Genomic DNA, 23,664 nt, shown 5'->3' with positions numbered 1-23,664 from the left:
AGAATTGATAGACCTGTAACTGAAATCCCAGCTAAGGTACCACAGAAATCCATGGAGGAGATGGACTAGCAAGAATGTTACCTAACTAACATTTCACAGCAAAGTCACCTGGCATTGACTGTGAATGTATTAGATGTGCTCAAATGTGCCCATTCACTCTGTTTGAAGTATAAAGGACTTTTCTGGATTGATTAAGCCCCTAGGATTCTTAGACAATGAGGGCGGATGGGGAAGAGATTTTAGGAGGGAGAAACTGGACTTCTGCTAATAAAGGCACGTGTGATCTTGAGCAATGAATTTATACCTTGAACTTGTCAAATGACTCATATGGATTATACATCTAAAAACGATCAGCCATATATCACCCCCTGAGAACCTGTGGTAATTGTTTTAGTTGATTTATGCCTTAAGAAAACACTAAGGAAGACTCAAAGGAGGTGGACCACATGGTGGATGGAATCTGGGGGTAAAGAAAACAGGAGGGAAAAGTGGTGTGACGGTGCCCTCTACTCACGGGGCTGACGTGTGTTCCAGTGTGTGTACTTGACCGGCTCCAACTTCTGCCCTGCCGTCTTCCAAGTGTATTCTCCTGTATTATTTTGATCTTGAAGAGCGATCCAAAAATAAGTGTCCTTCGTTTTTACCACACTACTGATCAAACTGGTAATAAAAGCCTGTTCAAACCTTAAAGGGGGAAAAGGAAATGATTATAGTAAGTTTCTGGGCAATAAAAAATGTCATTAAAACATAATGAGGTGCACAGAATGGCACCAGAGTAAGCATTTCTCATGAATTCTTTAGAATATAGGACAGAAAAATACTCAAAGACCCCGAACATTGCTAATAAATGCCAAACAGAAGTGCAATTCCCAGAAATATATGAGTGAGGAGAATCTGATCCTCAAAGCTGGTGCTCAGTTCTTTCAAGGAACAGAGGCCAGTTCCAGCTTCATAGTGTGGCTTGTGAAGGCCAGAATGCTAGCAATGCATTTCTTGGTGCAACCTGTGCCCTGTGGTGTAATTAAGCCACACAGCACACACCATACTGTAATGTGCATGAGGTGGGGAGCTGGCTCCGGGGGTGGGGGGAGAAGGAAGGATATTCTGCTTTTCTGAATGAGCATCTGCTGATAGAGTTCACTTGCACCCACTCACCACACTTGCCTGGTAAGAATGGAACAGAAATTGGAGTAGCAATTATGTCTCCCAAATCCGTTTGTGCACAGGCGCGTGGAGTCATTGGCTTATTCAAATGTGTTCAGATGTGCTTATTCACTGAAGATAAATTTAAAACACCAGGAACTAATCCAGAGAAGTACACCCACTATATTTCCCCAAACAGCTGAGTGAATTAGTGTTCACTGACTGATGGCACCGCTCCCTCCTCACCATGAAGGCATCAAAAGCAGAATCTAGAAAATTTGTATACATGCTTGACAGAAACATGGATTAAAATTTAACCAGCATTGAAATTTTAAGCTAAGTTGGAAACTATCTTGAAAACTTTACTTTAAATACACATATTGTTTTGAAGAAACACCTTTCAAACAATGGTAACTTTCGGCCAGACCTGTCAAGTCATTGGGAGAGGAAAGGCCTGATGAAATTACCAAAGGTAAACCGAAGGAGAGATCAAATTAGGCTTTTTCATCCAATTTTGGAATTTTTTTCATTATGGTGCATCTTTATCTTGCTAAGGGAAGTTAATGGGGTCATTCAGGAATAAAGGAGTCTCAAGGGAAATAACGGGAGGGAAAGAGAAAAGAACACAGAGAAGCAAACTTTTTAACTGCCTTATAAGCATCACCAGCAACAGAGATTCAAGCATCCATGACACTCATCTTGCAAACCATATCCTTTAGTATTTTCTGCAGCTACTCTGTTGATAATCTAAAAGGCATACACTTGAAATTATTGAAGTTATTTTTTAAATCAGATTGCAGTGGCAGAAACTTACATAAAATACACTTCAAAAAGAAGGTATATAAAAGTAAATACTATCTAGATGCTGTTGTAATTTTTCCTAGACTTTCAGTAGTTAATGCTCTCATAACATAAGATCTGCTTTTCCTTCTCCCTTCCGAGGGAGACTAGCATTACTATCATGCCAGATGGTGCCTGAAACTGCAATGCTAGGAGGCCAGAAGGGCTCTGCACCGTGGAGGCTACGGTCAGGACCACTAGTCACTGTGCTGGTCCTGAACCCAGGGAATATTGCTGCTGCTTCTATTACCTTGTACCACAGCATTTATCAGATAATGGAGAGAGAGAGAGAGTGGTGTCTGCGAGCTTGGCCTCTGGTATCATTATTGATGACAACACTTTACTTTGGTCCCGTTTTAGATTCATTTAGTCTACTCTGATTTGCTATTTTACAACAATTTATCATTGCTCAAGCAATACAAATTTGCTTTTTAAATTGGCAGATATACCATTTAAGCAGTTACATATACTACTCATATATTAAATCCTATAGTAGTGTTGTTTGCTCAGTTGTGTCTGGCTCTTTGCGACCCCATGGACTGTAGCCTACCAGGCTCCTCTAACTATGGAATTATCCAGGCAAAAGTACTGGAGTGGGTTGCCATTTCCTTCTACAGGGGATCTTCCTGACCCAGGGATCGAACCCAGGTCCCCGCATTGCAGGCAGAGGCTTTTCCCATCTGAGCCGCCAGGGAAGAGCCAATGTAAAAGGGAGCTGGGCTCGATACCCCTGATGCAGGGTCCCCAGGACAGAAAGCTCTAGAAGCCAGTGGGTGTGAGAACATTCAAGTCCCAGGGTTTGAGATTGTGGGCCCGTGGCAGCTGTTTTGTCGCTTCTATCACTGGGATATCCATCTTGGGCGGCTTGAAAGTTGCTGGCTCCTTTACCCTTTGGGTGGCTTGTGTGCACATCACTTCCATTGGCCTCTGGAAGGATCTTGGTCCAAAGAGGCTCCATTTATCGGCCAAGCCTCTGTCTTTACCCCCGCTTCCAGAATCCATGTGCTAAGACTGGGGCCAGGTAAGGCTGTGGAAGAACCAGAAGTGACCCATGGATCAAAGCCAGGTCTCCTGCATTGCAGGTAGATTCTTCACCATCTGAGCCACCATAACCTTCAGATAAAAACAGGAATCTAGTTTTCTGGTCCAATTTAGAAAATGGGATTGTTAATAGGGAAATTCAGCAACTATATCTTTTTTCTAAACCATGTACTCTAAGAAATTAACCCTGAAAAGTAGCATGCAGTCTCTTGAGTGTCTGTTTCCAACTGATAAAGAAACAGAGATCATTTTACATTCTTTATCACTCACTGTTTGGTTTCAAACACTTACAGGGTTGTGAAAACTCTAGCTTTAGGTAATAGAGTGGATGACCTTTCAAAGTCTTTTCTGGGCCTTTCTTTTAGAATTCTTCATTTGAGAATATTCCAAGGATTAATAATATTTGGACTTTTTATCTGGTTTCATTGAGGTTAACTCAAATATTATGATTTAAGAAAAAAATAACCACGTGCACATATTTTTATATATTTTTTGAACTAGTTATCTTTAGAGTATTCAGTAAAAATTATTATTCTTTAGAAAGGCAATGATAAAATATTTTGCTTATGTATATACCTAATTATAAAATCAAGTTCTGTAGGCAAATACTTCTTAAAATCAGAACAAAATTTCACCATCAACCCCTTAAAAAGGCAAGAAATCAAATGTTTATTTCCAATGTAAATAAGAAAAAAAAAGGTATATCTTAAATTTCCATCACCTTGAGAAGAATCTGTTGTTCATGGTGCTGAACATTAAATTTTAATTTAAAAATGCAATGAGAATGTTTCTATTGTGTAATTTAAAAAATAGTCACAAAAATGTGTTTTTTAAAAGAAATTGAACTGCATTCTACCAAAAAGAAAACTGTTAAATTAATCAATGAATTCAGCAAGTTGCAAGATACAAAGTCAACACACAAAAATCAGTTGCATTTTTATTTATTGATACAGTGAAAAATATGGAAAGGAGAACAATTCCATTTATAACAGCATCAAAAATAATAAAACATTTGGGAATGAACTTGACTAAGGAAGCAAAAGACTTGTACACTGAAAATGATAAAATTAAAGAAGACACAAATAAATGGAAAGACATTCCATCTTCATGGTTTGGAAGACTTATTGTTAAAATGGCCATTCTACCCAAGGTGACCTATAGATTGAATGCAATCCTGTCAAAATCCTGATTTATCTTTTACAGAAGTAGAAAATCCATCTTAAAATTCATACAGAATCTCAAACACAGTCTCTTCAAATAGCAAAAACAAACATGAAAAAGAAGAACAAAGTTGGAGACCTTATACTTCTTGATTTCAAAACTTACTAAAAAGTACAGTAATCAAAACAGTGTGATACTGGCATAAAGATAGACATATAGAGCAATGGAACAGAATAGAGAATCTAGAAATAAACCATTGCATGTATGGTCAAATGATTTTCCACAAGGTTGCCAGGACCATTCATTGAGGAAAGGACAGTCTCTTCAATAACAATGTTAGGAAAAGTGTCCTAACATTTGTAAGTATCCACCTACAAAATAATGTACCTGGACTCAGCCTACACAATTTACATAGTGGATCAAAGACCTAAACACATGAGCTAAAACTAAAATTCTTAGAAGAAAACATAGGGGAAATTTTTTCATGACAGTAATTTCTTGGATAAAACACTAAAAAGCACAGGCTACTAAATAAGAAAGAATAAATTGGACTTAGTCAAAATTTAAACTTTTGCACATGAAAGGACAATTCAACAGAATAAAAGGCAACCCACAAATAGGAGAAAGTATTTGCAAATTATGTATCTGATAAGCAATTAATATCCAGATTATATAAAGAACTACAAATCAGTGACAGAAAACAAACACTCTAATTCAAAAACTAATAAAAGACTTGAATAGATGGTTCTCCAAAGGAGATATAAACTGTCAGGAAGCACATGAAAAGATGCTCAGCATCACTAATCATTAGGAAAATGCAAATCAAAACCACAATGAGATACTACCTCACACTCATTAGGATGACTATTACGTAAAAACAGAAAATAACAAGTTTTTGTCAGGATGTAGAGGAACTGGAATTCTTATGCATTGCTGGTGGGAATGTAAAATGAAGCTCCCATGGAAAACAGTATGGGTATTCCTCAAAAACTTAAACATAGAATTGTTACATGATCCAGAAGTCCCACTTCTGGGTGTATCACCCAAAGTAATTGAAGGCAGGGACTTAGGTGATACTTGGACATCCATATTCACAGCAGCGTTGTTGACAGTAGTCAAAAATAGAAGCATCTCTTCTCTATCAGTGGTTGGATGGGCAAACAAAATGTAGAATATACATACTATAGAATGTTTTTCAGCCTTCAAAAAGAAAAAAATTCTGACACGTGCTATAATATGGAGCAACCTAGAAGCCATTATGGGTTTCCCTGGTGGCTCAGCAGTTAAGAATCTGCCTGCAATGCAGAAGATATGGGTTCGATCCCTGAGTTGAGAAGATGCCCCGGAGAAGGAAATGTCAACCCACTCCTACCTTTGTCTGGGAAATCCTATGGACAGAGGAGCCTGGTGGGCTACAGTCCATGGGGTTACTAAGTCAGACACAGCTTAGCAACTAAACAACAACAGGGGGCACTAGGCTAAGTGAAATAACTGCTGTGTGGTTCCAGTTATGAGGTAACTAGAGCAGTCAACTTCATAGACACGGAAAGTGGAATGGTGGTTGCTAAAGGCTGGGGTAGGGGAAAGGGGGAGTTAGTGTTTAGAGAATGCAAAATTTCAGTTTGGGAAGATGAAAAATATTCTGGAGCTGGACGGTGGTGATGATTCTGTAATAAAATGAATGTACTTAACGCTACTGAGCCATACACTTAAAATGGTTAAATTGATAAAGCTTTATATTATGTATATTTTGCACACAAAAGTTAACTGTAAAAGTGTTTGGAGGATATTGTGGTTGCAAGAATATGGCAGGACTGTAAAAATGCTTGCAAATAATGCATATTTAAATTTAGGAGAAAATGAGATATTGCAGCATTTCTCACTTTGGGCAAAATTCTCAAAATCGAATGTGTTTTGGATTATTTTGTACAAATATTCCATGGCTGATGGATTCAAGGTTTAGATATATATGCATTTAGATAATTATCCAAGGTAACTTTGGAACTCAAGTTTTGCATCTGTGGTCTGTCTGAAAGCAAAGTGGCCAGGCCTCAAAAATTTTTGTAACAGCAAGCAAATAAAATTCTGTTATTCAGCAGTAAGGATTCATTTTTCTTCCCCTCTCTATTCTACAAAGTGTTAAAAGTCCTAAACCAGGAGCAGTTGCCCGATAACAAAAGAAATACGTAATTTGTAGCAGGTGGTTCTAATTGTGCCCATCAAATCTGTCGCTCAATTGTGCAGAAGAGTGGAAAATCAATTAGCAACTACAAGCTTGGGTACTGGTGAGTGACAGGAGTGTCTTAACTCAAACAGGAAATCAGTAATGGAAGAAAATGAGTACCCAGGCTGCTAGTGGATACTCAGAGGAGACAGTCCATCTACTGCCCAACCTTCTCAGACAAAACATGCTATTGAAAAATATTCAAAAGTGTATTGTTATTCAAAGAACAGTATGGTGGACTTCCCTGGTGGTTCAGTGGATGAGTCTGTGTTCCAGTGCAGGAGACACAAAGTTTGATCCCTGATCCGGGAATATCCTACAGGCCGCAGGGCAACTAAGGCCGTGCATCACAACTACTGAGCCAGCGCTCTAGAGCCCGAGAGCACACTGCAGCTAGAGTGACCCCAGCCATCTGCAGCGAGAGAAAGCCCACCAGCCACGAAGACTCGGCAACAACACTAAAGAACGGTGTGGCATGGGTCTTCATTTCTTAACTGATAAGGTCTCAGTGAGTAAAAATCAAGAGCATGAGGCCCTCCCTTCCTCTCCTCAACTCCCATGTCCCATGTTGGAGTCACTGCTTTGGATATAGACACGTGTGCAGGGCAGTGTACATGCACGCAAGCTACCTGGGAGGCCTGGCTCATTGGAATGAACATGTAGTACATGGTGGGGTGGACTGGTGACTGAGTGGTGTGCCAGCGAAAGGTCACCTGAGGGGCCTAAGAGGTCGAGGAGGGGATGGAAATAAATGCATCCAAATCTGAATCTGCTCTAGGGTTGGACTATAGATTAGCTTTGGCTATTCAATACAGTTTATCAAAGAAAAAATTTATAGTATTCACAGCATACCCTTGTATCCAGATTTGGAGGAAATGAAACAGAGTATGTTTTTTTCCCAGACACTTTCTGCCCTTTGCATGAGGTCCCCAAAAGGTTCAATTCAAAATGAAGTGTTTGAATTCTAACAGATTTCTGCCTTACTTGGGCTACTTTAGCACTGTGAGTTATCAGTAATGTCACTTTGAGTTTATCCATTTATTGTGTTACTTCACTTTCTTCACTTGTTTCAGGCATCTATGTTCAAACTCTTTAGCTGCTGGCCTGCAAGTGGTGCCTTTTATTTTTACTTATGTTTTTGTATAGCATGCTGGTGTTTAATATAGATAGTCAATAAGTAATTTTCTAATAAACTCTTGACTGTTGACTTTTTGCATGGTCAGATAACATATGAAAAGTAATTAACACAGTGCCAGGTGTGTGATAGGTACAAAAATGGAAGAATAAGATATAAAAAGAGGTGAAATAATTAGACCTTTTTCTTCAGTGAAAAATATTTAACTATAATTATTGAAAGAGCATAACTTCATTGGTCAAGCTCCTGAATAAAGCCCAGTGCTGACCTACTGGCTGGAAGACTTTCAGCCCAAGGCTCTCTCATAAACTTGTGGGTGGATTGAACAAGGCTAAGGATAAAGACTTCATTCTGTCTTGGTAGCTATTCTGGGAAGGAGAAAAGCAGAACTAAAAACAACACTGAGATACATCAGAGGTGGTGCTGTACCCCATAAAAGGGTCTCCTGAGTATCAGATGTTTCATCAGGCAATTTTGCCAAATGCGGTCAGTCTGTTCCTGTGTGTGTGTGTGTGTGTGTGTGTGTGTCTGCACTCTTGTGCATTTGTTTGGAGGGAAGACTGGGAAAGAAGGTAAGAGGTGAGAGGAGAAAGGACTTCCTTGGTGGGTCCAGTAGCTAAGACTGTGCTGTCAATGCAGGGGGGCTTGGTTTGATCCCTAATCAGGAAACTAGATCCCACATGCTGCAACTAAGACCCAGTGCAGTCAAATAAATAAATAAATATTTAAGATGAAAAAAAAAAAAGACTAATGGCTTTGAATGTTGACTTCCCATGTGGGGTGAACAGAGAAAGCACCTAGAATTCCTCCTACAGTTTAGACCTGCATATGAAGGGTCTCTAGATAAAACCAGAGCATCAGTTGTTCTGTTTCCTGGTCTCCAACGGATATTTTTAAAGGCAATGACCTCGGAAGAAAAGCAAGTTAACTAGCTTGGTGGGTATAGTTTCCCATGGAACCACTGAAGAGTTCTGCCTTGCTTCTATCTTCTGCCTGGAGGAGTCAGTCTCCCAGCTCTCACTGTCCTCCTGGCATTGATAGTGACACTGAGGTCACTTCTGATGTTGGTACTTTTATCTCCTGCTACTCTTCTGCAGCATGTTGCAAACTGTATGGAGTGTGAAAAGGGCACAGTGTCTCTGTGTGGAGAAGACATCTGTGCACAGAGAAATCCAAATCTAAGCAAACACAGACCAGAGAAGCAATGGAGAAGCATTTGAAAATCCTCTACAGTTTTACTTACTTTTGTTATTAAAAAAAAACTCCACATGATACATACATTATGTTAAAAAATACTTCATATTTAAATAACACATTTCTTGCCTATTATAGGGACTTAGATAAAATATACATACAACTGAATATATTAGCAAAGCTAGATAATAAATCTTCATGTAAAGATTTGTTCCTCAAAAATCAATTTAAGGATAACATTGTACGGTCTAAATTCATCTAAATCAATAATTTAAATAATTTAATATTCTATTGCATGGTACATTTTAGATTTTCACAAGTTACTGATTGTGATTACATTTTATCATTCCAAGAGCCCTTATGTCAAAAAAGCAGTATGCTTCTGATGATAGAAAATTTCAATTTTACCTGTTTGTAATGGTTATAAGCGCAGGAGGACAGTAGTAACCACTGGAGGCATGGTCAAAGCTTCGAAGGACGGTGTCAATTTTGTAACAGAATTTACCATGTCTCTCCCATCCCTTAAACAAGGAAAAGGAAAATTAAAGACACAACTGATTTAGTTGAAAAGTAAAATATTTTTCAGTGTATTCTCATTTACCTCTTTTTTCTCTGACCCTCTCAAAACTTAAGACTTGAATGTTTGTCTTGATGTCTTTGATATCTTTCTAATGGTAATGCCATTAGCTACAGCCACTTTTATATTTATTTAATTAATTCATAAAGCCTAATGAACTGATTTAAAATCTTCATGCCCAAAACCTTAAAAGCAAATGGAAATAAAAGGACATTCACGCGAGATCTGTCTCTAACACATACACGCACACACACATACACACACACACACACATACACACACACACGCACGCACACACAGTCTGTTCAGACTTATAGGATTTCATGTAATTATTTCCTGAGGCATGGTAAAAGTCGGAAGTGTTGGCTTTGAGGACAAAATGCATAGATTTGAATTCTGGTTCCACCACCATGTGGCCTTATTTAATCTCTCCATGTCTCAGTTTTTCCCTCTATAAATAGGGATAATAATAGTATCCATGGAGGTGTTCTGAGAATCAAAGGAAGACACAGTCAGCAGAAACCCTAGAATAGAGCCAGGAGCTCAGTATGAGCAAAGAGGACATATGATCTAGATAAGAGTGTACTGTATTTTTTTTCAAGTTTCTTGCATATTGCTTATTTCATGTTATCTGACTGAGATTCACTGAGATTAGGGACTCAAAGTCAGACTAATGGATAAACTGGTTTGGAATCTAATTTTGGTGCAATCCAGGACGGTCTTATCTGGGTCATCAAGCTTCCAAATAGATATAGGCTAAAATACTTTTTTGGTGAAGATTATTCCTAAATCAATTGGCTATCCATTTACAGAGAAAGCAAACAAGCTTTTCACCCAGACAAAAATGACAAAGGTTTGTGGCTCAGTCCTGGGAGTGAAGAAGGGTGGCTTATTCTTTAAAAGCATATGACACAGGAGACACATTGTCATTAGTCTTCTATATTTCAACCAAGCTATTTTAGTTATTTTCTTCCAATATTATAAAATCACATCCCTTCTATCAATCTACTTTTATGTATTCACCAGTTTTAAAATACACTTCATTCTGTGTCACACCAATGCTTGCCAGATATTAACCACATATAAAATGATTTCTGCCATACTACTTGGTAAAGGTCTCGATCTTGCATTAAATGAGGGAAAAATCTTACTCTAGAAATAAGCTATTTTAGTTCAAAACATTATTAAATGAGGTATGGATCAGACAGCAGTGCCACATCTAGCCGGCCAGGTTGTGCTCAGAACTCATTCCCTTAACTTCTCAGTCTTATCCGTGTGAGTAATTGACAGCGTCAGCCAGAACCCCTCCATGGATCACTCCAGTGGGGGCAGGGAGGTTAGACTGCTTTTGTATTTGGAAGGACAGGAGGAGGAAGGCTGACAATTTGACCTTTCTGACAAAGTACTCCTTATTCATTAGTGGTTTTTAGATCACAGGCTGCTTAGCAAAATAAACAAACCAAAATACAACCAAGAACTGAACAGGCTCTAAGAAAATGAGAGGGGGGTGGAATGTGGCATAATAATAACCAGAAAAACAAAGACTCTTTGCCACAAGCCTTTGTCCACACAATAAAAGTGGGAAGAATAATTGATTGTATTTGTGAATATCCTTTGTCCATGAGGTGGCATTTTATTTTAAATGAAACGATGATGTTGACAGTACTGAAACAATTGCTCTTATTACCAAGTCCCCTAAAAGTAACTCAGAAGGGAATAAAAATCTCGTTAAATTTCTGCTCTGAAATTATCGAGACTTATTTTATGAGTGATTTTGCATGTGCCGACTGTTGAAAGAATTGCATTAAAGCAATTAGCTAAAAGAAAAGAACTTTCAAAACCATATTTGTAGGTAGGTACATAAAGAAATTAATTAAATTTTGCCATAAAATTAAAAAACTGGCTCTGAACTCAGAATCCTTAAATATTGGTAATGTTGGTCAGAAAGAGGAAAGCAGTGTATGGAAGTTTAAATAGAACATCAATTGTTTCTGCCGGGTAAGAAGTTAATTACTCTTTCAACACAAATTAAACAGTTGAGTTGCCTTGAAAGCCATTGTAAAACAGATTTTTTTTCAATATTTCTAATCAGATAGAGATTAGAGATCAGCTATAACTAACTCAGGAATTGTAGTCATTAGGACAAATGTTTGGTCACATGTCAGCTATGGCACATGTGTTGTTCAGCTAATGTATGAAGAGTGATTAATATACTTATACATTGATTAATGAATCCAATGTAGTTTCTGGAGAGATGGGTCATCATTTAATTAGAATTGGATTAGAAGAGAAAATAATTAGAAGAGAACTGCATAAGAACCATATTTGTGAACATTTTGAGATTCACGGAATAAAAATTTCCAATAGTTAAATTCAGAATTTTTAGGTGTGTGTGCATGTGAGAGAGAGACAGAGATACAGAGAGACACACGAAGAGAGAACACATGTGCTAAGGACACTGACAGGTAAATTTTTGGTACTTTACTACAGAATATTGAATGTACTTTAAGAAATTTAAAACAGTTTAAACATTTATTTTCTGTCCTGAAAATTTAAACCTAAAGTATTAAGTATGTTTTTTATTTTTTAAGTATTGAAAACAGTTCAAGTACCAAAAATAGTTTATTACTTAAAATAATAAAGTATTTTTTACCTTTTTCCTAAATAATATATGGGGGGCTTCCCAAGTGGCACAGTGTTAAAGAAGACACCTGCCAATGCAGGAGACGCAAGAGACATGAGTTTGAGCCCTGGGTGGAAGATCCCCTTGAGTAGGAAATGGCAACCCACTCCAGTATTCTTGCCTGGAAAATTCCGTGGACAGAGGAGCCTGGCGAGCTACAGTTCATGGGATTGCAAAAAGTCGGACACGACTGAGCACACACATAAATAATAATAAATGTATTCTATTATATATTAATAAGTATGTTAATATTTATTAATAAATAGCTATTATTTGTAATGTTTATGAATATTATATTCTGTAGTAAATAATATATTTTAATAATATAATGTGATGTATAATATTGTAATAATATATTGCAAACATACATTTCTCTTTGTTATTGTATTTTATTCAATTATTCAAGTTTAAGAAAAGTGAAAAGAAGGCTGGCCTCTGAGTGCAGAAGGTCACTCTGACTTAAAGGAATGCTTTTGCTTTCACTCTGGTAGTCTTCACTGGAAGACAATGAAAGCCACGTGTGAGACAGGGCATCCCATGACAGCACTGTTTGTAAAGATGGTAGAACAAGATCATTTCCATTTCTTATCTCAAAAGAAAATTTGTCTTGGGTGGAAGAAGATGCTAAGACAATCCTTCCCAGAGCTGTAAATCTTTTGAGTGGTTCTAGCTGATAATTGTCTGATTTGTTGCAATAGCCCATTCAGAAAAAAAGGAGGAAGGAAAGCAGGAAGGAAGGGAGAGGGGGAAAGAGGAAAAAGGGAGCCAAGGCAGGAAAAAGAGATTTACTTTAATTTGATGGTGGGTAAATCATTCTAGTTATGAAGTCCCTGCAGTGTTCACAGCTCTTACCTTTTGACAGCCAGATTCAGTGTCAGAAAGGACAAGGCCTGCTTTCTTACAAAGGTAAAAAAGTGTTTCTTCGCAATTTTTAACTTTCCAGTGTCCCTCCTAGGGGGAAAACGATACAGGATGAATGAATGCACTCCATTACTGATGATGATAGTCAGCGTTAATTATTTTGGATTAAAAGATGATTAATGCGTGTTTCAGCATGGCATAATGTGTTAGGATCTTGGGTTGATTCCCGACATGTGAGAGGGAGGTTTGGCTTTTACATTAAGCTGATCTCAGTTTTTGTTTTTAAAAGATGGGATAGGTAGTGATTCTCAGTCTTTTGTGTGCACCAAAATTACCTGGGTTATTAAAACACAGATGATTGGGATCCGTGTGTCTCATTCAGTAAGTTAGGTGGGACCTGAGAATCTGCATTTCTAACAAGTTTTTTGGTGATATTGATGCTGCTGGTCTGGGGGCCACACTTTGAGAACCACTTGGATGAAACTATTTCCCTGACCAACTGATAATACTGCTGCTTCTCTCCGATCACTTCTAGGTGTTAAACTGAATGCTTTGGGGCTTCCCTGATGCTGGGGAAATGCCTGGAAGGCACCATGAATCACTTTAGAGAACATTATCATAGCTGAACTTCATGTTCAACCCCGGACACCCTTCTTCACGAATTTTCCAAAGTCCAACTCCATTTCCTCTTTTAGTAATAGCCTGCTGCCTGCATGTCTTTTCTTAGTTCTACTGAAGGCTGTTCTCATATCCTTCATTAATAATGAAATACAATAACTGCTAACCGATTAAAATTTTATTCTGTCAAGAGATTTTTTATTTTAACACCAATCAGACCTTTAGACTAAAACCACACAGTTGAAATTTTAGTGTCTCAGGCATGCAAGGATTTAGGTGAATAGACACCACTTCCATGACCCTCAGAAACATACCACGTAGGAAGGTGACACCTTAACTCATAAGAGCAGCTTTGTAGCTCATTCCCATGGAGTCTCCAGCAAACCATTCAGTTCTAAGATGATGTCAGGCACACTGTAGTTGCTTAATAACTGTTTCAGGGACAGATGAATGAATTGTTTCCTAGGCTCTCAGATTCAAATTGAGGTATCAGCCACCTTTAGTAACTAGTTAATTATAATAATTACATTCATATTGAGCTCAACTTCAAAGAAATGAATGTTACTTTTTATGTATCTACTATTTTAGCAGCTACTGAGTTGCTAAAACGGGGCCACAAAATACCACACTTACAGCAGCATGGTCCTGACACATCCAGTGATGTTAGAACCTATCTTTTCTCTCTTAAGAATAATTTCTCTGTCCAAATTGGCTCCTGTTCTGTGAATATGCTAAGTAAAATACTCACGTCTGTCAAATGAAAAAGGAGAATGTCAATAGGAAATTAAGGTCACCTTTAATTATATCAAAACTAATAAACCAATAAAACCTCAAATACTATAGTGGCTTTCAGGAGAGTTAGACCCAAGACAAACATTTAGAGAGGTCATCGCCTCCACCAAGCGTGACCCTGAAACACTGCCTGAGTACTATCATTGTAACTGCATGTATTTGTGACAGCCTTGAAAGTAAAAACAATGGAATGTGTCATAAGAATAAGTGCTTAGGCATTTCCTATGTTTGGCTGGCACAGTCACTTTGTCAAGCTACTTAAGTAACATTTAATAAACTGCTCAGATCCCAGTTACCTCCCAAAACTCCACCAGTGAGTTCAGCAGCCATCTGATTAAAGAGATTAAGTCTATTCTAAACATACTTTGAAAAACACCGTCAAATAGCTTGAGATTAAATGAATTCTGTATAATCAGAGGTTTTAGATAAATGAGAGACTAGAGTAAGGATAAGTGTGATGTTAAGGTCACTGGGACCATTTCATTCATATTGAGGAAAAGAGCAAGATTTTTCCATCAATTCACAGTTTGCAAAGAGGTTACACACAATGTTGAAACCCTTTTATGTTAAGAAGATAATGGAGTTTAAAAACCATCAGAGTAATTTCCTGGCTCCCTGGTTCTTCCCTTCATCTTCACCCAGTGGTCAATGGTGCTACCATCCACCAAAACGGTGGGTGCTCAAGCCAAAAACCTACCTCTCTCTCACCTCTACATCTATTCTAGCAACAATCCCTGTCTTACAGAGGATCCTTGAATCTGTCTTCTTGTCTCCACATTCACTACCCTAATTCAACCACAAGAAGAGCCTCCAAACCAGCCTTTCTTCTTCCCTTTTATCTTTCTCTGATCAGTTCTCTGGGGCTTCCCTGGTAGCTGCGACGGTAAAGAAACTGCAGTGCAGGAGACCCGGTTCAATCCCTGGGTCAGGAAGATCTCTTGGAGAAGGAAATGGAAACCCACTGCAGTATTCTTGCCTGGAGAAATCCATGGACAGAGGAACCTGACAGGCTACAGTCCACGGGGTCACAAGAGTCGGACACGACTTAGTGGCTAAACCACCAATCAGTTCTCTGTGGTGCAGCCACAGTTACTCTTAAAATGTAAACCATAGGGAGGGAGGTGGGAGGGGGGTTCAGGATGGGGAACACATGTATACCCATGCCGGATTCATGTCAATAAATGGCAAAACCAATACAATATTGTAAAGTAAAAAATAAATAAAACTGAAAAAAAAAGAAAGAGTGTGATGTCAACTGAGGAGGTGAATCCACAAGCCAAATATATATATATATATATATACATATTTATATATATGATACTTCAAACCAAAGACTGCAAAGACAGGGCTTAGGTATAAGCCACTAAGTAAAATCAGTTATTTGTGAAATATTGTCATGAATCTACACTTATTTTAAATGTATTCAAATATTTGTATTTTGCAATAAAGTCTTTTTAATTTTTTAAAAAAAGAAAACAATGTAAATCAGATCACGCCTTCATCTCCATGAAGCCCTTTAGTGGGTCCCAGGCCTATAAGCCTCACATTTTCTCATTCTTCCTGCTCCATCTCCTACCACCTTTCACCATTCATACCGCCGTACTACCCAGGTCTCTGTTTTGATTACCAGACAAGGCAAGCCTTGGCCTGCCTTTGGGGTCCCCTGCCTGAAATGTTCTCCTGCTCTTCAAGAGACTTTTTTGTTCCTCAGGTCCTATATTAAATGTCACCTCTTCAGAGAACTTTCATTGACTGTCCTGTCTGAAGAAGCTGTCCCAACCCACATTTCTTTCTCTTGAACCTATGTCCTCAGAGCTATCATCACAACTATAGCCAGCATGTGTTCTCAGTGTGTGTGTGTTTTACTGCCTAGTGTGGAAGCCCCAGGAGGAGGAGGCGTTCTGTCTGTGTTCGTCTCTGCCACAGCCCACGTCCCTGGCCCAGGTGGCTCTCAATACAAGTTCAGCGAAGTGAGCATTGAACAACGAATCAACTTACAGATTGCTCTGCTGAGACACACAACTGGCTTCTATTTGGAAAAATGTGGGGCTCAAGTGTATGCCAGTTAGTAAAGGTGACCGAGGAGCCATTAGACCATTCAAAGGAAACTGGAATTTTATGGCTGCTCAAACCAATCCATGTTTCTGATGCATTTTCTGCAAGAGATTAACGTAAATTACTTACAAGAACCCTAGTATCTGCAAAGGCAGTAACACAGAGGGGCTGTTACCAATATATACCACTTTGCATGTGATTGCTCCTTTGTTTCTTCATGGAAAGAAACCTGTTTAAAGTTTTGCTATAAAACACCTGCTTAAACTTTTCTCCCATTCATCTATCCATATCTGCTCAATGTAGGTTTATGAGCAAGGCAGACTGACAGTGAAAGTCGTGCAAGGACAAAGCTTAAGCTAGTCAGATTCCTGGAACACTAGTTAGTTTGTGCTACAGTACGGAAAGTAAGTCTGAAAAGTCTTGTAAATAAAAACTTTTAATAATGTCTAGCTTTACTTTTTTTTTCCCTTTTGACTAGGGAAAAAAAAGAGCAGAAACTCTTAGAAGCATTGAATGGGAGAAATGGGGTGTCTGGAAAAGTAAATAAAATAAAGCTTGCCAGTCTAGGTGGGTTGAAAAGACCACTGGTGGCTGGGAGAGTGTCCAGTGACTTGTTGAGATGGCGGCAGCCACAGGATTCTTTCATCCCAGTGCAGAGTGAGGAACAATGACAGAAGGAGTTTGGTTTTCACTCCAAACTAAAACCTAACGTTAAAGGGCCATACAAGTAGATGCTGAGGATTCTTTCCGCTAAAAACAATTTACTCGAAGTCAACGATTTCAGTGATTTTGTTAGGAACTTCCTTTATTGCTTGGATTACGTGGCCACGGCACATTGCTGCTGTCTAGTACCCACTATACTAAGTTACAGTTTCAAGTTTTTTAAATTAGAAGTTTCAGGAAACTACCTTTCCTTTTTAAAGAAAACCCCCAAACCCCTATCATCAAATTTATCTGGCATATGTGAGATATTACAAAGTTTATTAATATGTATTATGTAAAAATTCAATGAATTTGCATGCCTGGATATTATTTGGAAATTTCAGATGTATGTGTCATAAAGAATCACTTTAAAATAGTTTAATTTCTTGTCAACTTTACTAATAAAGAGAGTTACTATGTATATACCTCTTAAACCAAAGACACTTGGCACTCACCATCTCCAAGGAGGGTTACAAGAAACTCCACTTCTGCTAACGAAGTTATGTCTATTAATGCACTGTTGTTGGACTGGCAAGACTGCAAAGCCTCATTCCAGGTCTTTTTTTCTTTCTGAAGTTTATAGCAATTACGATTGTGGGGATTCCAGCCAGGCTCACAGTGGGTAGCATAGTATTTCCAAACATCATTTTCTTTTTGAACCAACAAAAAACAATGTGACTTTCCACAATTATTTTGACATTACTTATTACCCACAATATAAATCACCATCAATATGTGATTATTTTTTAAACTTGAAAACAGAAGCATATGATACAATAACATATCAACCATATCCTTCTAGGTCTTCAGACTTGAGAGCGATCCCAACTGTGATCTAGATCTAGGGTCCAATGGATCTCAGGGCTTTATTTTCCAGATGAGCTAAGGCACACAGAGGTTAAGCAGACTTGGTAAGATATTACAACCTAAGCGAGAGTCAGCGTATTCTGACTCTCGCTTAGGTTGCATGATAAATATCATATTCTAACACATATATACGGAATCTAGAAAAATGGTACTGAAGAATTCATTTATATGGCAGCAATGGAGAAACAGACATAGAAAACAGACTTATGGACATTGGGAGAGGGGAGGAGAGGGTGAGATGTATGGAAAGAGTAACACGGAAACTTACATTACTATATATAAAATAGATAGCCAAGGAGAACTTGCTGTATGGCTCAGGAAACTCAAGCAGGGACTCTGTATCAACCAAGAGGGGTGGGGTGGGGAGGGAGATGGGAGGAAGATTCAAAACGGAGGGGATATATGTATACCTATGGCTGATTCATGCTGAGGTTTGAGAGAAAACAACAAAATTCTGTAAAGCAATTATCCTTCAATAAGAAAAAAATAAATTAAAAATGTATAAAATTTAGCAGTTGGAGCTGCCATTTAAGTCTTTTTACACTGAAAGAGGAGTATTATGAAACACAAATGGTTTTTAAAGGATTTTATATACAGTATTAGGTGCGGGGATAGACATTTATTCTCAGTTGAAAAGAATTCAAAATTCTCTGGCCACTTTCTCTAGAGCAGAGATAACAGCTTTCATTTTGAGGGTCAGTCTGAGTGCCTCTGGGGTCTCTCTGGGCTCAGATGGACTCTGGGTTTGACTTACAGGAGAACAATGCCACGATGCTTTGACACTGGCAGGGAAGGCAGCTGTGTGTGTGCACATTTTGACTGTCTTGTTCCAGGAGCTTGCCCCCAGGCTGATGACGGCATTTTTACTTAATTTTATTACCTACAACTGCTTCCTTTGTGGCTCAGCAGGTAAAGAATCTGCCCGCAATGCGGGAGACCTGAGTTTGATCCCTGAGTTGGGAAGACACCCTGGAGAAAAGAAAGGCTACACATTCCAGTAGTCTGGCCTGGAAAATTCAATGGACTGTACAGCTCATGGGGTTGCAAAGAGTCGGACACGACTGAATGACTTTCACCTCACATTACCTACAACTGGGTGCTTCCCTTCAGCACTAACTTGGAAACAACTTCACTGCTAATTTTAGGAAACAAGACATTCTTTCAAAATTGCTTCTAGGTCTCTAACAGAGATTAGAATCACAGTGGAAGAATGTTAGAACATTTAGGTAGATCAATAATATCAACCTAAAAACATAATCACAGAACCCCCTTTAAAAAATGAACCTAAATTTCACTCTAAAAGGAAGATAAAAACATGAGAACTTCTGATTGATGCAAAGGTGGAGACAAGTAAGGAACCAGAGGACCTTGGATACACAGTCTGAAGATACTAGATGAGATCATCAAAAGTATTTGTTGGACTTGAAACAGCACCAAATAATCCAGACAAACTTAGCTTAACTTTTAAGCCATTATTTCTGGTCTTCTGACCTCAATTAATAGATCAGGAGAGCAAATAAAATAGAAGAAAAGATGGATAGCAGCAGAATGTGCAGGAGGGCATAAGAAAAAGAAAAATCAAGGCAGAAGAAATTGAGGCAAGAAAATGAAAGGAAAAGAGGGAGGGACAGGCTGATAATAGCCATAGCAATGTCAGCACATTTTTGACATGATGAAAAAAATCTCTAGAGAAAAAAATGATGAAGTGTTTCTTCTACCCACCCCTATATTCCATAATATCTTTAGATTTAGCTACTTAAAGGAAAATAAAAGTTAAAGCTTAATTGTAAGGAGGTGTAGAGAAGAAGGAACACTTCCACACTGTTGGTGGGAATGTAAATGGTGCAGCCACTATGGAGAACAGTGTGGAGGTTCCTTACAAAACTAAAAATAGAACTACCACTTGATCCAGTAATCCCACCTCTGAACATATATACAAAAAAGACAAAAGCTCTAATTAAGAAGGATACATGCGTCCCAATGTTCATAGCAGCACTATTTACAATAGCCAGGACATGGAAGAAGCCTAAATGTCCATCAACAGACGAGTGGATAAAGAAGATGTGGTATGTATGTGTATATATATGGTGATGGCATATGATAATGGAATACTACTCAGCCATAAACATGAATGAACTGATGCCATTTGTGGCAACATGGATGGACCTAGAGATTATCATACTAAGTCAGGTAAGTCAGGTAAAGACAAGTATCATGTGATATCACTTATATGTGGAACCTAAAAAAATGGTGCAAATGAACTTACTGACAGTAGACTCACAGACATTGTAAACAAACTTATGATTACTAAAGGGGGAAAAGGGGATAAATTAGAAAGTTGGGATTAACTGATACACACTACTATATATAAAGTAGATAAAGAACAAGGACCTATTGTATAAAACAGGGAACTATATTCAGTATTTTGTCGTGGCCTATAATGGAAAAGAATCTGAAAAAGAACTGTTGCTTCTAAAGACAAAAAAAATTTTTTTAAAGAATTGTTTCTAATTATGCTGGTAATGATTCTTTTAAAAATGGTTATATTTTTAGCTCTACTTACTGAGTTAAGACATTAATTCCATAAACTTAAAAAGAAGTAATAGATCTTAAGAATGGAAGTAACTGGGCTTCAGATACTAGATTGTAATTATGTGGTATTTAAGTCTTAGGTATACCTAAAAGCTTTGTTATTTTGAGGAGGAAATATTACTAATAAGAGATACAGAATATGATAGGAGATCGATGAAGCAAAGAATTTTATAGAACTATATTCTAATTTATATGTTTAATTTCTAGGGTAATCATAAATAAAACTCAACTAGAATAGAAAAGGAAGCATATCTCATTTTTCTAAGCAGAATGAGTAAGAATGCCAATTTTTTAAAAAGAGAGGGAGAAGATGCTTCCTATATTTAGGTTATTTGCTTTAGTTTTTAGTAAAAACCTAAATGCATTTGTTAAATTCATGGTGCCTTGGGAATAACAGATCTTATCTCATTACATATTTTTATTTGTATAAAGGCTAGTTTTAGCTAAGTTTAAATTATAAATTATTAGCAAAAAATAGAGGAATTTGAATATATTGAGAGGATAAGCAAACAACTCATAAAAACAGCGTAGAAACACTCACCAACTACTCCATGATCAGTGGGATTTAGATGTTTTTTACACACGTAGGGCAAGGTAGACTCACAATCCCGACTTTTCCAGGCCTTTGGCATAAATGCATTAAATGTTCCACAGTGATATTCAACAAATGGCTCAAAATTTATTTCTGAAAACACAATGTTTGTGTACTTACTATCAGAAGCAAAAGCAGTTTAATATATACTGAAATGTAGTTTTAGCATCAAGGAAACAACCTTTCTCTTTGGCATATGTAGTAAATTCTGTAAGAGAGTATATTTATGAGTTTGCAGTTGAAGTCCAGGTATGACAATGAAATGATTTCCCAAAGATAGAAACAGCTGGTTTTATTGTTTTAAGGTAGAGAAAGATTTTTCAATCTGTTGCTATTTTTAAAACAGTTGACTAGAATCTTGGCTTTGACCCAAATCCTTCTGAAACCTTGGCTAAATGGCTTACCTTCTTGGTCTCCATTTCTTGTTCAGAAAAGCATGCCTTATAGAAATTCAATCAGGCTTTAAAAAACACTTATAAGCCACTTTCACAATAACATGTTGTATATGTACATGGGAAATATTGCTATTTAGGCTGTGGGATGAGTCCTCAGTCAAAGGTATACAAAACACTTCAGGTACCTGGGTTCCAGTTCAGATAGTTGAGTGGTGTTCTGTCAGACCACTGCCAACCAGCATCTTCATCCAGCTGATTCAGACCCATCCATACTTCCACTGCTTCACTGCCCAAGTGGTCTGAAATAAGAGAAATATGGAATTTCAAAAACAAAATTAACATTACACTTATTTCTTGTTTTCCTGTTCCTGGAGCATGGATTCATAAATTAACTCCATCAGTGTTAGAAAGGGGTTTGAGTGCTACTAAATCCCACCCTGGTGGTTCAGAGTAAAAAAGCCAGCCTAAGAAACACGGCAGTTTCCTAAAGGCTCACGGAAGCAGCTGTGAAGTGCTTAATCTAGGCCCCCAGGAATGCTGCCTCTCAGCGGTCATCAATCCATCGAGTTCATGGTTACAAATTTGAGACCATCCAACTCAGGCGCTTGAGGGTTCTAGAGCGTGAAGGAGAAAGTGCCCAGGGCCAGTCCTAGAAAGTGCCCCTCTGTCTTCCTTCCTTGGCTATGTGTGTCTGGCAGCCTCAGTCTGGAGGCTCAGGACTCTAGTATGCTGAGGCCACCTCAGGCCTTGAACAAGAGGAATAGGAAGAAATGCTATTAAATCTGTATAATGGGTATGTGTGTATACAGTCATGAGTTTTCCACTTTTCATAATTTTTGCACTCTTGAAACATTTCACAGTTAAAAAATTGAACAATTTAGGGGACCTTTTTTATTTTATAGGAATCTGGCAAGGGAGAGGAAAGCAGATTAAGTATTATTAGTTTTGGGGGGCCAGTCTTCAAATTTAAGGTATGCTGAAGGAGATCAGCCCTGGGATTTCTTTGGAAGGAATGATGCTAAAGCTGAAACTCCAGTACTTTGGCCACCTCATGCGAAGAGTTGACTCATTGGGAAAGACTCTGATGCTGGGAGGGATTGGGGGCAGGAGGAGAAGGGGACAACAGAGGATGAGATGGCTGGATGGCATCACTGACTCGATGGACGTGAGTCTGAGTGAACTCCGGGAGTTGGTGATGGACAGGGAGGCCTGGCATGCTGCGATTCATGGGATCGCAAAGAGTCGGACACGACTGAGCGACTGAACTGAACTGAACTGAGCTGAACTGAAGCAAGCAGGGAGATGGCTCCCCAGTTAAGAAGTGAGAGCTGTCTGGCCAAGAGGAGAGAATCATCCCAGGGACCATGGTATCCAGAGCGATCAGCAGCAGGTAGGGCCGTGAGCTGTGCAAATGCTTCTTCAGCTGGAGGTGGGAGAACGTCTCCTTGGCAGGCCAACCCTGTGGCCTCTGCTCCTAACTACTGTGCCACAGCTCCTCCTTTTCAATTCAATGCCATTTTTGTTATAAATGCTACATAGAAACATGTGCATTGACATGCCTGTCTAGAAAAATATGGTTATCAAAATTACAGAATTAGAGGAAATTTTTCTTTGATTTTTTTCTTCCTGTGTATGTGAACTTTAAAAATTATTCTAGAATAAACATGGGCTACTTGTGCTATAAAATTTGCGGTTAAAAAAACTAGTGTCAGAGGCTTTAGTGAAAGTAACTAATTTTGCAACACTATAAAATGTTGCCATTTAATCTTTTCATCTGTAAAGCAGGGCATTGATCCCTTATGATTATCTGCTTCAGAACTCAATTTCTTCTGAGCCAGATGCAGGGGCCCTGCCTGAGGCTGAGACCCTGACAGATAAGAGTTAATAAATAGGGTGCCTGTCTGTCCCAGTTTGCCTGGGAAATTCATGGCTTATGCTGGTAGTTCTGGAAAAAGTATTAACGGCAGCCCCCTTTACTCGCGAAAGGGTCTCAGTTGGGACGATCCATTGCATGGCCACCCAGGTTGCAAAGATTACTGCATTCACATCACAAGGCTGCAGAGCCTTCTGTGACAGGGCATCTCAATACAACAGTGGGAAACCAGAACCGAAACCTTTAAGGAAAGAGAAAACGGTGTTTTATCATTTGGAGATCCCCTAAATCACTGCACAGCGTAACATTCATGAGCCCT

General features: G+C 38.4%; 1 protein-coding gene across 1 annotated transcript in view; it reads right to left on the bottom strand.

The window, feature by feature from the left end:
* PLA2R1 (phospholipase A2 receptor 1) overlaps nt 1-23,664 on the bottom strand; it is a 122,522-nt gene that overhangs the window by 60,535 nt on the left and 38,323 nt on the right. The window contains exons 5-11 of the mRNA XM_052635592.1: nt 21,658-21,771; nt 21,027-21,170; nt 17,482-17,676; nt 16,268-16,425; nt 12,851-12,949; nt 9,147-9,259; nt 515-684 (exon numbers count right to left, since the gene is read on the bottom strand). Of these exons, the coding sequence (XP_052491552.1) occupies nt 515-684; nt 9,147-9,259; nt 12,851-12,949; nt 16,268-16,425; nt 17,482-17,676; nt 21,027-21,170; nt 21,658-21,771 (993 nt within the window). The remainder of the gene's footprint in view (nt 1-514; nt 685-9,146; nt 9,260-12,850; nt 12,950-16,267; nt 16,426-17,481; nt 17,677-21,026; nt 21,171-21,657; nt 21,772-23,664) is intronic.

The sequence above is a fragment of the Budorcas taxicolor genome, chromosome 2, assembly GCF_023091745.1.
Source record: "Budorcas taxicolor isolate Tak-1 chromosome 2, Takin1.1, whole genome shotgun sequence".
Lineage (NCBI taxonomy): Eukaryota > Metazoa > Chordata > Mammalia > Artiodactyla > Bovidae > Budorcas > Budorcas taxicolor.
Note: the sequence above shows the minus strand (reverse complement) of the source record. Positions and strands in the feature narration are given on the sequence as shown.